At 47.9% G+C, this 14,126-nt stretch overlaps 1 protein-coding gene across 1 annotated transcript in view; it reads right to left on the bottom strand.

Annotated features, from left to right (window-relative positions):
• TMC1 (transmembrane channel like 1) overlaps nt 1-14,126 on the bottom strand; it is an 86,701-nt gene that overhangs the window by 37,540 nt on the left and 35,035 nt on the right. Inside the window, exon 10 of the mRNA XM_088653161.1 lies at nt 1,764-1,943. Coding sequence (XP_088509287.1) covers nt 1,764-1,943 — 180 coding nt within the window. The remainder of the gene's footprint in view (nt 1-1,763; nt 1,944-14,126) is intronic.

Raw genomic sequence — 14,126 nt, 5'->3', positions numbered from 1 at the left:
GACCGGAGGAGACAAACCACTAGATATCCTGATCCCAAGTTGTTTAGGGCTTTCGGCTCAGTAGCTAATTAGTGTTAATCATTAGAGATCATTTCTCCAATGAACCCAGCAGGTGGCCTTAAGGAAGCCACTTTTGCTTAGACTGACTTATGACAGAAATAACAGTATTCACCACAACCTTACAGGGGTGTTGTAAGAACCAATGAGATAATGTGCGTGAAGCATCAACACCAAGGCCATTTTTGGCAGCCCTAGGCAACATTCAAGAAGAAACATCTTAAACGCTTAAAAAAAATTTTTGTCTCATGTCTTGTTAACAGAAGCACATACATCTGTTTGTGTACTAAATTTCTTTTAAAAATTAAATATATTAACTGTGTAATACAGTGGTTTTCAACCAGTGTGCCATAGCACCCTAGGGTGCCCTGAAGGATGGTCGGGGGTGCCACAGACAACACTGGCCTCCGTTCCTCTTTCCTTCCCTCCCTCCTCTGAAGCCCTCTTGCGCCTCTGCCTCCCAAAGGCTTGCACAGCTGCTTATTGCAGTGGCCCTGGCTGTAAACTTTGCAGATGAATGTTGCCTCTGGGGGGGGGCAGCTCAGAGACCAGGGGTGGCAGCAATGGCTACCCAGAGGACTCCCAAGGAGAGGGAAGAGGGAAGGAGGCTGAGGGAACACTCCACAAGGGAAGCTGTTGAAAGGGGGCTGAGGGGCTGCCAGCTCTGCAGGCAAGGGGTGGCATAACTGGGCTCCTGAGCCCCACAAGGGAGCCGCAGAAAGAATGTAGTTGCTCAAGGGAGCCTTGGACTCAGAAAGGTTGGAATTCTCTGGTGTAGTATACAGTGGAACCTTGGTTTGCGAAAACCTCGGTTTACGAATTTTCAGTTTACGAACACCACGGACCCGTCTAGAACAAATTAATCCACTTTCCATTACTTTCAATGGGAAAGTTCGCTTCAGTTTATGAACGCTTCAGTTTATGAACAGACTTCCGGAACCAATTGTGTTCGTAAACCGAGGTACCACTGTATATATAATACACACACACACACACCAACGCCCAGTTGGTATGAAATATTGGATTGCCCTGATCACTATATAAATGCATTGTGGTGGTGGTGGTTGTTACTGCTACTACCCCCCAAGATATATTATCCCCTGTGGCCTTTCCATTTTAGCCACACAGAAATAGCTAAATACTTTAGAGGAAGGTGGGGAGGTGATTTTCACCAACTGAGCCTTGCCCTTCCTGCTCCCGGTTCCCTGAAAAGGGTGGGAGACCCTCAAGGACAGTGTGGGCAGGTGGACCAGCAAAACCCACCACTCCTTTCCTCCCGTGAGTTTTGGCCCCTTAAACTACACCAGAAGCACTTTAGTCCTGCTGGCCACATGACCTGGAAAGCTGTCTGCAGACAAATGCCAGCTTCCTCGGCTCAAAAAGCAAGATGGCCACCGCACCCCATAGTTGCCTTTGACTGGAGTTCACTGTCCAGGGGTCCTTGACCTTTACCTTTTACCTTTACTGGCAGAAGGGATGCTCTGAATCAAACTCCATGCCCCCAAGCCAGCTAAAGTTGGCCATGGTTAATTCCAAGGGAAGCTCACTTCTTCTCTTGGTTTCCATTGGACTTATTTGTGACTAACTTAACTGGACTAGAATACAGAAGTATATCTTTGTAACCTTCTGGAGCTCAAGACTTCAAACTGGAACCTTCCTCTAGAAAGCTGCAAATAAACAGGACATGTAAAAACGAGCCAACTCACCTTGAGATTGATTTCATCCATGAGAGCAATAATAAATGTGTACAGGTTGCCCAGGAAGAGAGCAAAGATGCGCCCCAGCTGCCACCGGAGGGCGATTCGAGGGTGATAGTTTTCCAGAGCACTGATGACATCAAACACAGTGGGACAGAACATTCCCAGGAGGGACATGACCATGTTTACCTGGAGAGGGAGGGGAGAAACAAGTTTTAAAGGTTTACCCCTGCTCTAGTACCGTAGTAGCAGTTTTAGTACATAGGCAGCCAACATGGGGCCTGTTATGTACTGAGCTGAATCCTAGAACAATAGGATTCAGAAACAGCGGGAGCTACCCAATCCAACTCCAGGTGGAAGTGAATCCGCAACCTGATTGGCCTGCTGGAGCAGCCAATCAGGCGGCTGGCAGAAGTGAATCTGCTACCTGATTGGCCTGTAGGAGCAGCCAATCAGGCTGCAGGCAGAAGTCAATCCACAATATAATTGGCCCACAGGTGTAGCCCTGAAGTAGCCAATCACGCAAGGCCCATTGTGTAAATAATGTATATAAGCAGATGGTTTTGGGAAAAGAGCCATTCTTCTTCTCCTCTTCTCCTTGATGACTATGAGCTGAATAAAGAGCATGAAATTCACTCTCGACTCCGAGTACATTTCACTGGCGACGAGGATGGGATCCTGCTGAGCTGACCGCCACCACGCACTGCACCGCAGCACCGCCACCTGCTGCACCGCTGCATCGCACCGTGCATCCAGGCTTCAGCTCCAGGACCCAAGGAACCCAGAATGGCAACCGACAGCAGCTTCTCGCCATTCAAACCAGCATCAGGAGACTGGGAAGGGTACGCCGCCCGTTTCAACTTCCTCCTGCAAGCGAAAGAAGTCACCAACGATGCCATGAAGAGGGCGACATTCTTCAGCGTCTGTGGAGAGGAGACGTTTGAAATCGCCCGGGCTCTCCTTGCACCTAGAGATGTCGCTACCGTCTCTTACAAAACAATAATGGAACGGCTGAAGGAGCACTTCTCACCACAGCCCTCGGTGGTAGCTTGCCGAAATGCCTTCTACGCAAAGCGGCAAGCCCCGGGGGAAACCATAACTGGGTTTGTGACCTCCCTCCGCCAAGCCGCCCTGCTTTGCAACTTCTCAGAGTTGGAGAACATGCTTCGTGACCGCCTCGTCGGTGGCCTGAGGGACGAGATGTTGCAACGACGCCTCTACGCCAAAAAAGACCTCACGTTCCAGATTGCTCTGGAGGAAGCCCTGGCAACCGAAGCCGCCGAGAGGTCAACGCAAGAGGCACGACCGGCCCCGCCATCCCAACCGAGGGTCTACCACGAAGACCTCACCGACGAATCCGAATCTGACAGGGAGGAAGTACACCGAGTACAGCGGCGCACTCAAGCAGCACACACACCACAGCAGCCTCGACGAGAAGGAGGGAACTGTGCAAGCTGCGGGGAGAACCACGAGAGGAGGACCTGTCGTTTCCGCAACGCAGAGTGCAGGCAGTGCAGAAAATTGGGACACATCGCCCGGGTGTGTCGGGCTCGACTCACCCGTCGACAAGCATCAGATGACCGACCCAGGAGCCCCAGGTCACACGGCACCATGCACCAAGGCAACTCGACGGAGATCACGGACTACCAGGTATTCCAGTTGCCCCATCCCAGCACAGAGAAAATTTATATAGAGGTACAGATAGAGGGAGCCCCATGCCGCATGGAGCTGGACACGGGTTCAACTCTATCCATAATCTCGGCCCGAACATTAAGGGAACTGTGCCCTAATGGGGGTCCCAAACTAAGGCCGGCCCCATTCACCCTCCGGGACTTCCAGAAACGTAAGGTCCCTACAATGGGGGTGGGGACCTTCAGGGTGCAATATCGAGGGCGAAAGCAACAATTGGACTTGCTGGTAGTTAAGGGCCCCTACGTTAGCTTACTGGGACTGGCATGGTTTGGACCTCTGGGGCTAGCCGTTACCGGGGTGAACCGCACTAGCTTACAAGTGGACGTGGACGCCATATGCAAAGAGTTTCCAGGGGTTTTCGATGGGGCATTGGGACGATATACAGGACCCCCCATTGCCCTACAGCTAGACCCCGCGGTACGACCCATCAGGCACAAGGCCCGCCGGGTCCCGTTCGCCCTGAAACCCCGCATAGACGAGGAATTGGACCGACTCGTGGAGCAAGGAGTGCTGGAGCCGGTGCCCAACGCCCCCTGGGAAACTCCAATTGTCACACCCGTCAAGCCTAACGGTTCGGTCCGCATCTGTGCAGACTACAAATGCACCATAAACAAGGCTCTCACGGCCCATGCATACCCAGTGCCAGTGGTCAGCCATGTCCTCGCCACCCTGGCTGGGTCAAAAATCTTTGGCAAACTGGACTTGGCCCAAGCGTATCAACAGTTGCCTGTGGACGAAGCCACAGCAGAGGCTCAGACGATTGTGACGCACAGAGGGGCATTCAGAGTAAAGCGGCTGCAATTTGGCGTTAGCGTGGCACCAGGCATATTCCAGAATCTAATGGACTCTCTCCTTAAAGGGATTCCTGGCGTCACCCCCTTCTTCGATGATGTACTGATCGCCGTGCCCACACCAGAGGAATTTGAGGACCGCCTCCGCTCCGTCCTGCACCGTTTCCAGACAGCGGGCCTCAAGGTGAAGCGGGAAAAGTGTTTACTGGGAGTGCCGCAGGTGGACTTTCTGGGATTTAAGGTGGACGCAGAAGGGGTCCATCCAACCGGTGACAAGGTACGGGCCATTTGTGAGGCCCCAGCGCCCAAGAGCAAGCCCGAACTTCAGTCATTCTTGGGACTATTGAACTTTTACCATGCCTTTCTTCCGCATAAGGCAGCGGTAGCGGAGCCCCTACACAGACTCCTAGATAAAAGGGCCCCTTGGGTGTGGGGCCAGCGACAAAGGGCCGCATTCCAGGCAGTCAAGGACTTGCTCGTCTCGAACTCGGTCTTGGCACACTTCGACGAGAGGCTGCCAGTGGTGCTGGCATGCGACGCCTCTCCCTATGGCATCGGCGCTGTCCTGGGACACCAACTCCCGGATGGAAGAGAGGTGCCGGTGGCATACTTCTCCCAGACGCTTGCTGCAGCCGAACGAAACTACTCACAGATTGACAAGGAGGGTCTGGCAATCGTGAAGGGCGTAAAAAAATTCCATGATTTCTTGTACGGGCGGCCCTTTACCATAGTGACTGACCACAAGCCGTTGCTTGGCCTGTTTGCCCCCGAGAAGCAGACCCCCCAAGTGTTGTCTCCACGTGTCCTCAGGTGGTCAATTTTCCTTGCCGGCTACCAGTATGCACTAATCCACCGCCCTGGGAAGGCGATGGGCCACGCAGACGCCCTCAGCAGGCTACCACTACCAGAAACAGGCCCCAACCCAGCGCCTGCGCAAGAGGTTATGACCCTGGAGCTGCTTCCCGACCGACCCATTCAGGCACAAGAAGTTGCGCACCATTCCACAAAAGATAGGGTCATCTCCCGGGTCCTGGACTGGGTGTGGCGAGGATGGCCCAGCAGCAGCCCCGGGCCAGAATTCGCTGGCTACACAAACCGCAAACATGAACTGTCGGCCCACAAGGGGTGCCTGTTATGGGGAAGCAGGGTTGTTGTTCCCCAGCCCCTCCGCAAAAGGGTCCTCACAGCCCTACACGAGACACACCCAGGGGTAGTGAGGATGAAGGCCCTTGCCAGGAGTTATGTGTGGTGGCCGGGGATTGACAGAGAGATAGAGGCCTGGGTCCAACACTGCCAGACTTGCCAAGAATCCCGCCCGGATCCCCCAAGGGCCCCAGTCCAGCCCTGGGAGTCCGCCCGACATCCATGGTCACGCTTGCACGTGGACTTCGCTGGCCCCTTCCAGGGAAAAACATTCTTCATAGTGGTGGATTCCTACACCAAATGGCTGGAGGTCGCACTGGTACCGTCCACTTCTACGGCGGCAGCCATCCGGGTACTACGTAAGCTTTTTGCAACCCACGGGCTCCCTGACACCCTCGTCTCGGACAATGGAACCGCATTCACGTCAGAGGAGTTCCAGACCTTCACAGCGCAGAACGCCATCCGCCACATCCGCTCAGCACCATTCCACCCTGCCACCAATGGCCAAGCGGAGCGCATGGTGCGGACCACCAAGGACAGCCTCCGCCGCATGACACAAGGGGACTAGGAATACCGCCTTGCCGCATTTCTTCTAGCACAGCACAGCACCCCAAGCACAACGACGGGCCGGAGCCCAGCTGAACTACTAATGGGCCGGCGCCTTGCAACTAGACTGGACCGACTTCACCCCGACAGAGCTCAGGATGAGGTAGTGGTGGGGAAAGGCAGGAACCCCCGGACATATGTGGCCCAGGACGCAGTGTACGCAAAGAATTTTGGGGCAGGCCCAGCATGGGTACCCGCCACAGTCACCAAGGTGACCGGTCCCGTGTCGTACGAGGTACTAACGGAAGGGGGGCAATGTTGGCGCCGCCACTGCGACCAGCTACGGCGACGATTCCCAGGAGGAACCCGGGAGGAGAGCGGGACAGAGGGGTCCCAAGGGGACAGCAGGGCAGTGAGGCCTGTAGAGCGAGAGGGGTGGGCAGGGGAAGCAGAAGCAGTAGGCACAGAGGGGCGCCCCGAGGCTGGAAGGACACCGGAACCAGAGCCACAACCTAGTGGTTCAGTGGCGCCAGACCAGACAGCCCCGGCACAGCCAGCAGCCTCGGAACACGAGCCAGAACCAGAACCCCTGACCAAGGAACACCCCAGGCCACAACGCACACAGAGGCGGCCAGCAGACCTTGGGGACTACGAATGCAACTTCCCGGGCAGGACTGGAACTTAGAGGGGAGGGGTGTTATGTACTGAGCTGAATCCTAGAACAATAGGATTCAGAAACAGCGGGAGCTACCCAATCCAACTCCAGGTGGAAGTGAATCCGCAACCTGATTGGCCTGCTGGAGCAGCCAATCAGGCGGCTGGCAGAAGTGAATCTGCTACCTGATTGGCCTGTAGGAGCAGCCAATCAGGCTGCAGGCAGAAGTCAATCCACAATATAATTGGCCCACAGGTGTAGCCCTGAAGTAGCCAATCACGCAAGGCCCATTGTGTAAATAATGTATATAAGCAGATGGTTTTGGGAAAAGAGCCATTCTTCTTCTCCTCTTCTCCTTGATGACTATGAGCTGAATAAAGAGCATGAAATTCACTCTCGACTCCGAGTACATTTCAGGGCCCTTCAGCACTGATGTTTTGCATCAGTTCTCCAACTCCCATCAGCCGAAACCAGCAGGGTCCATGGGCAGACATGATGGGAGTTCCAGTCTACAACCTGAGAGGCATCACTTTAGTACACCTAGTATACAAGGAAAGTGGATCGATCTTGCATCATTTTCCATTTTTTTTGCAATGTAATTCTCCATACAAACAATGTTTACAAAGATGCATAACATCACAACAAAAGGAATATATTAGTGAAAATAACGTACAAAATAGCACTAAGAGAAATTGCTTGCAAAAATCTGTACATTAGTCAAAACCACATATTCAGTGAAATTCACAGTAAAATGATTTTTAAAAATCATGATGATTTAAAAAAACTGCAAATGCTGCAGTAGATTATAGAATTGAATTTAAGACGGGAGAATGAGAAACTGAGCAGATTGAAATGGACAGATCCTGGCATCCTTGGTCTGCACAAAACAAGAAATGGGACAGTATGCGTGTCCACATACTTATATTCTTTTCAGCACCAGCTAAAGACCTTTTCTTATTTTCCAAGGCTTTTTAGATGAGCACACACTGATATATGGAATTTTAGATCTGCTCTTAGTAATACTGTGTTATACAGTGTGCCTGCTGCCACAAACATACATTTATAATTTGCTTTTTTATTGATTTATTGATATTTATTATATTTTTATGTCTTGTTGTTGTAAGTGCCCCAGAGTGGTATAAAAATAGTGTAAGTAAATAAAAGAATCTGATTTTGTAGTTGTGATTCATAAATTAATAAATGCATTCATTCCATTCATCAGACCTCTTTTCCTAGTAGCAACAAACTAGTAACAAGAAAATACAGCTGAGAGAATGATTAACTGCCATCAAAGAGTAACCTTTAGCACCAGATTGTGAAGCCTGCAAAATTATATATGTGTGTGTGTGTGTGTGTGTGTGTGTGTGTGTAAAAAGGACATGTGGGTGTGTTTCCACTTTTCACCAAAACCACTTGACCGATTGAGGTCAAATTTTGACACAACATCACATGTGAATGTCCGAAGGCTATAGGACAGTTTGCTAAGACAGATGTCACACCTGGGCCACGTAAAACCCCCAAAACTCCCTGTTCCAGAACGCACCACTCAGCCAATAGTGCTTGCTGGGAAAAAGAAGCCAGAAGAAGCTTCTCCGAGGGCAGGGAAAATCATGACGTCACCACCACCCCAACACGCTATAACTACAACAACGGCCATTACCCCTCAAAGCCAGACAACGGGAGATACGCCGAGCCCCACAAACGCCACAACCACCCCACTAGCCAACCCACCACCCCGTCACCACCCCCACAAACCGGACCTCACTGTCCCAACAAAAATCCAACAAGGCAGGCCAGGCCCCACGCCCCACGCTGCCGCTGCCGCCGCCGACACACCCTGGACTCCACCCCCTACACACCAACCCCACGCCGCTTGCCGACGCCAAAAAACACACCTAGGGATGATGGGGTGGGGGAGGGGCAGAATAGGTCATGGGTCGGAACAGTGGGGGGGGGAGTCACAGGGATGAGCCACAGCAATGCGTGGCCAGGCCAGCTAGTTGTCTATAAAGCAGCTATGTTTCCCCAGCTTCTGTGTGGTATTATGATTTTCAGTAAACAAGGCTGAGATTACAGCCAAATCTAAACTCTAGTGTTAAGCATTCCCTGGCATGACAGCACCATAAAGAATATTTAATCTTCTGCTGAGGCACCTGATTGAGGCCTGTATGAATTTAAAAGATATATTTGCAAATGTTTAATGCTGCTCCAGCTGGCTAAAGCATTCTAACTGTTGTTTGTTTATTTCCCTGCTCTCCTTGCTAGGGCCCCCTGATTTATGACAAGCAAAAGACCTCTCAGGCTGTAAAAGGTTAAAATTACTGGCTTGAGATGACCCTGCATATTTAGAAAATACAATCCAACTGCAAATACACTAATTAAGAGTTGGTAAATATTGTGTCAGATATGCAGATGACACAACCTTGATGGCAGAAAGTGAGGAGGAATTAAAGAACCTTTTAATGAGGGTGAAAGAGGAGAGCGCAAAATATGGTCTGAAGCTCAACATCAAAAAAACCAAGATCATGGCCCCTGGTCCCATCACCTCCTGGCAAATAGAAGGGGAAGAAATGGAGGCAGTGAGAGATTTTACTTTCTTGGGCTCCTTGATCACTGCAGATGGTGACAGCAGTCACGAAATTAAAAGACGCCTGCTTCTTGGGAGAAAAGCAATGACAAACCTAGACAGCATCTTAAAAAGCAGAGACATCACCTTGCCGACAAAGGTCCGTATAGTTAAAGCTATGGTTTTCCCAGTAGTGATGTATGGAAGTGAGAGCTGGACCATAAAGAAGGCTGATCGCCGAAGAATTGATGCTTTTGAATTATGGTGCTGGAGGAGACTCTTGAGAGTCCCATGGACTGCAAGAAGATCAAACCTATCCATTCTTAAGGAAATCAGCCCTGAGTGCTCCCTGGAAGGACAGATCGTGAAGCTGAGGCTCCAATACTTTGGCCACCTCATGAGAAGAGAAGAATCCTTGGAAAAGACCCTGATGTTGGGAAAGATTGAGGGCACAGGGAGAAGGGGACGTCAGAGGACAATATGGTTGGACAGTGTTCTCGAGGCTACGAACATGAGTTTGACCAAACTGGGGGAGGCAGTGCAAGACAGGAGTGCCTGGCGTGCTATGGTCCATGGGGTCACGAAGAGTCGGACACGACTAAACGACTAAACCACAACAACAAATATTGTTTAACATAAAGTGATATCCTGAGAGAGTTCTAGCCATTATTTTTCTAAAGTATAAGGTTTACTTATAATATTAGAAGCAATTGGGAAGGGCTAATGACAAAAGCAGCTGGGGGAAGGAAAGGGGGGCTCATTTCTAAAGGAGCCTTTTCAAGCCTCTGTCTTTTGTACACAAACCTTTTCTGAAAGTTTCTGTTATATTGTATACTATTATAAACCAATGTGCCTTTTATGAGATTTGTTGGCTTAATGGAGTTATGCAAAGGATTTAGAAAGTAAGAAATGTTAGATTCTTATGTTAGATTCTTATGGCTCCTGGGTGTGTGGGAATGCACATCCAGGCTTTTGTTTAGATAGAATTTATTACCATAGCCATCTGTTTTAATCATTTTGTTTTAGCCATTTGTTTTGGAATGCAAGGGCAAAGGTGATCTGGTAATCAAGGTTCCTTGTTTAGGCAAATGACTACTTGTCTGCCATTTATGATAGAAGGAAATATAGCTCTTTGTCTCCCATAAAAGGTAATAGGAAATGGGTGTATCTTTTATTATTGGCTCTAGCACACAGCCAATAGGAATTTCAACCAAGCTGATTGGACAGAGGCAGCCAAAAGGAGGAGCAAGGGAGCTGGGCTGAGGGAATATAAGTGCTGACCAGCAGGGCTAGAGCAGGCAGAGCTTTTTGGTAACTATACCACTGTGCCTCTCATTTATTTGTCTGACAAATAAATTATTATTTTAATTTCTCTATTGCTGTGTTGAATATATCATTCCAGCTAAGTGTCAACCACAAGCAGGGTGCTACACTGCTTGCCATTAAAATTATACTTTCATTAAGAATTAACAGTTTAGTGCATATAAATCATTGGTTTGGCTACCCATTGTTTGTGCCATGATGGTAGTCTAACATCTTCACTGCAAAAAGCAACAGTAAAAGTTTTCTTTCATGGAAACATATTTTCGTTTTTATATAACTAGCTGAACAATCAGATGAATGGGCTATTTCGTTATTAATTGCACTTGCAATCAAAATGATCAGTTGCTGAATAACTCAGGATGTCAGCTATACATTTTGTAAAAAATTGAAAAATCCTGCCGCATTATCTGAATTTGCTGCAATTTTATTTTTTATTGTTATTTTAAGCATTTACAGCCTATGTTTAATTTTTAAATAAACCATGGCAGCTTACAATAAAACACCTAATACAAACAATACTAATACTAATAATAACCTTGCTAAAATTAGAAGATGGGGATTTCAACTAAACATTAGGAAGAGCATCCGGATGGTATAAGCTGTTTAGCAGTGGTACAGATTTCATTGGGAAGCAATGGATTGTCCTTCGTTAGTTTTCAATCAGAGGCTGGATAACCACCTATCAGGGAGCTGTAGCAGTCAATTTCCCTGAATTGGCAGGGTGTGGGGAGTTGGACTACATGACTTTTGACGTCACTTCCAATTCTTATGACACTAAACTATTTCCTAGAACATCACTCCTGTGATGCAGGCTGAGCTGTGGGTGCCTAATACCATTCATATTGGCTGGAGGAGAGCTTGCTAAAATGCAGGAACTGCACCCATTGTCATAATGACCCTCTGAGAAGCAGCTAAGAGCAGCAGAGATGACCCTGAGAAGCAGCTAAGAGGAGAAGAAACCCACCAGAATCTGCAGGGGTGGTCATCCCAAACTGGAGCCTTTTGGTTCCTCTAACTGAGACCTCTAGAGAGAGCCCCCCACGCAGATACTTCTGAGGGACCAGTCCTTTCTATACCAGGGCCACACACATCGTTGGTGTCCACTTGTCAGTGAACATGAGACAGAAAACTGGAGCTGTCTTGGTTCCAGATGAGTACAGGCCTGAATTAAAGATGCCCACCTTATGTCCTGTGGGTTCCCTCTGTGGTCAGGACAGGGTTCCCAAGAGTCATGAACTTTCATAGGTTGGGCATGCAGGCAACATCTGGGTCAGCACAGCACTTCAAAAGTCCACCAGGGCTTTTCCAGAGCTGCCTTTTAGTGTCCAGGACAAAATGTTGAGGGCAGCACTTTAAACCACATAGAAAAACATACTGTTTTTCAGTAATGGAAACAGAAATCCCAAAACTAAGTAGATATTTTGGCTCAGCTGTTAGGGCAGCTTATTGCCCTTTTATATTCCTAATGCAACCTGTCAGGGGGACTCCCTACAGGGAGCCTCCCCCCCCCCCCATCATCCTGACCAGCACTTCGCCCATTCGGGCGCCGGAAGTGGCTGTGCTCCCTCTTCCACCTGTTGGCTAGGGCAGTGCAGGGGCTCTGATACATCGCTGAGCCCTTCTTCCTCCACTAGATGGCTGGGGCTCAGATGCATTCGGCTCCATTCCTCATTCCCCCCGCCTGACCCGCTGCTGCCGCTGTCGCTGGGTGAAGTGCTGGTCAGAATGATGGGGGGGAGGCTCCCTGTAGGGAGTCCCCCTGACACAACCAATCAATGATATACAGAATTCCACAAACTTGTAACTGGGAATACATTTTCTCACAAAGAAAGAGTATGTTGCTTTCAAAAACAATTCCTAGCATCACCCTATGAAGCAAAATGATTTGCCACAGCCTCCGTGTGTCTGCAAGAAGAATTAAATATTTGACTCAAAATAAAAAAATTCCTTCAGTAGCACCTTAAAGACCAACTAAGTTTATATTTTGGTATGAGCTTTCGTGTGCATGCACACTTCTTCAGACACGAAAGCTCATACCAAAATATAAACTTAGTTGGTCTTTAAGGTGCTACTGAAGGAATTTTTTTATTTTGCTTTGACTCAGACCAACACGGCTACCTACCTGTAACTAAATATTTGACTGTCATCCATCGTGTCTTTCTGTTGTTCGAACTGAAACACCTCCTGCTGAAAACCAGCAAAAAAATAATACCGGTACTGCTAAGTAATTATGGTCAATCCTATGGAGATTTCTCCCCCTTAGATGTGCTGAGAACTTTGGCTTCAATATCATTGCTAATGATATTTTAAACCTGATTTTCCATCTCAACTTCACTGCGTGAACTGTTTAGTAACACCAATAAAATCAATGTCATCTCATCATTGCAAAACCATTCTATGTAGTCTGATAGAGAAGAGATCATTATGGGTCTCTTTAGCTTCAAATGAAATGGCAGCTTTATTTTTTATATATACAATATACTAGATTGTACCTGATTATGTCATACTCAGAGTATGCCTACTGAAATCAATGGACTTCAGTTAGTCAACTAGCTCAAGCCCATTGACTGCAATGAGTCAATTCTGAGTATGAGTTAGTCAGGTATAGATAGCTCTTTATGTCTTAACATAGAATTCATTCTGCAAGTCTTATTTCATTTTCTGATTTATTGGGAAAGAACATGCTTTACAATAACAGGAAATATTTTTTTAAAAACTTGTCAGCTATTTTATGATGTGCAACCTAGGCTTTCATGACCATTTTGATACAAGAAGCAATATGTATCTTAATCTTTTTTTATTTGCTATCACAAATCCACTTTAAGAAAGCTACGCATTGTTAGTATCCTTGTAGACTTTGGCAGGCTTCTTGTTCAGCTGTATGGGCATTTCAAGCTACATCAACTACGTAATGTAGTTCCTTAAGGCTGAATCTGCAGTTCCCTTGTCCTCTATTAAGACAAGCTGACTGTGTTTCCTGTTACACTACAGGAATGATGTCAGACTAATATATAAAGTAAAACATGTAACAATGGGAAATGGAGAAGATAAGAGGAAGAGAACGTAAGTCTTACACTGCAGGGAAATCTGACTGAATGGAAGCTATCAGACCAAAAGTGATAGTTGGAAAACGGTTCTTCTTCTTTCTTCTTTGCAAGGTAAGAAGAACAAAAGAGCCTCCACAGTTTTAATCCTAGCAGATGTTGCTCTGCTGCTGTAATGATGGCAGGCCAGTTAAAGAGTGAGTAGATCCAATACTGGCCAGGATCCAAATGGGCTTGCATTTGCCCATTAAGTGAAAAGAGTGTTTTTGTAAAGAGCAAACCCTATGTGATGCCATATCATAAACTCCCTCAAGATTTAAGATTCTGTTTTTATGTGTTTTTTATTTATTGCATAGCTCATGTTTTTGTTCTTATGTATAATTCTTATGTATACTTTATGTTCATGTGCTTCTATTAGGTACCACCTGTACTTGGTTGCCTTATTCATAAATCTGAATATTTCACAATCACATAAACTGCTTTTGCCATCCATTATGGGAGGGAGGGAGGAAGTGCAATGCAATTTCTGTACGAAGAGAGAGAGAAGGGGGTAGGAGACGGGGGAGAGAAAGAGATAGCAGAAAAGGGGAGGAGGAAGAAAAGGCAGTGACA

The sequence above is a fragment of the Zootoca vivipara genome, chromosome 10 (assembly GCF_965207765.1).
Source record: "Zootoca vivipara chromosome 10, rZooViv2.hap1.1, whole genome shotgun sequence".
In the NCBI taxonomy this organism is placed as follows: Eukaryota; Metazoa; Chordata; class Lepidosauria; order Squamata; family Lacertidae; genus Zootoca; species Zootoca vivipara.
The sequence above is the reverse complement of the archived record's forward strand: the minus strand, read 5'-3'. Positions and strand labels throughout refer to the sequence as shown.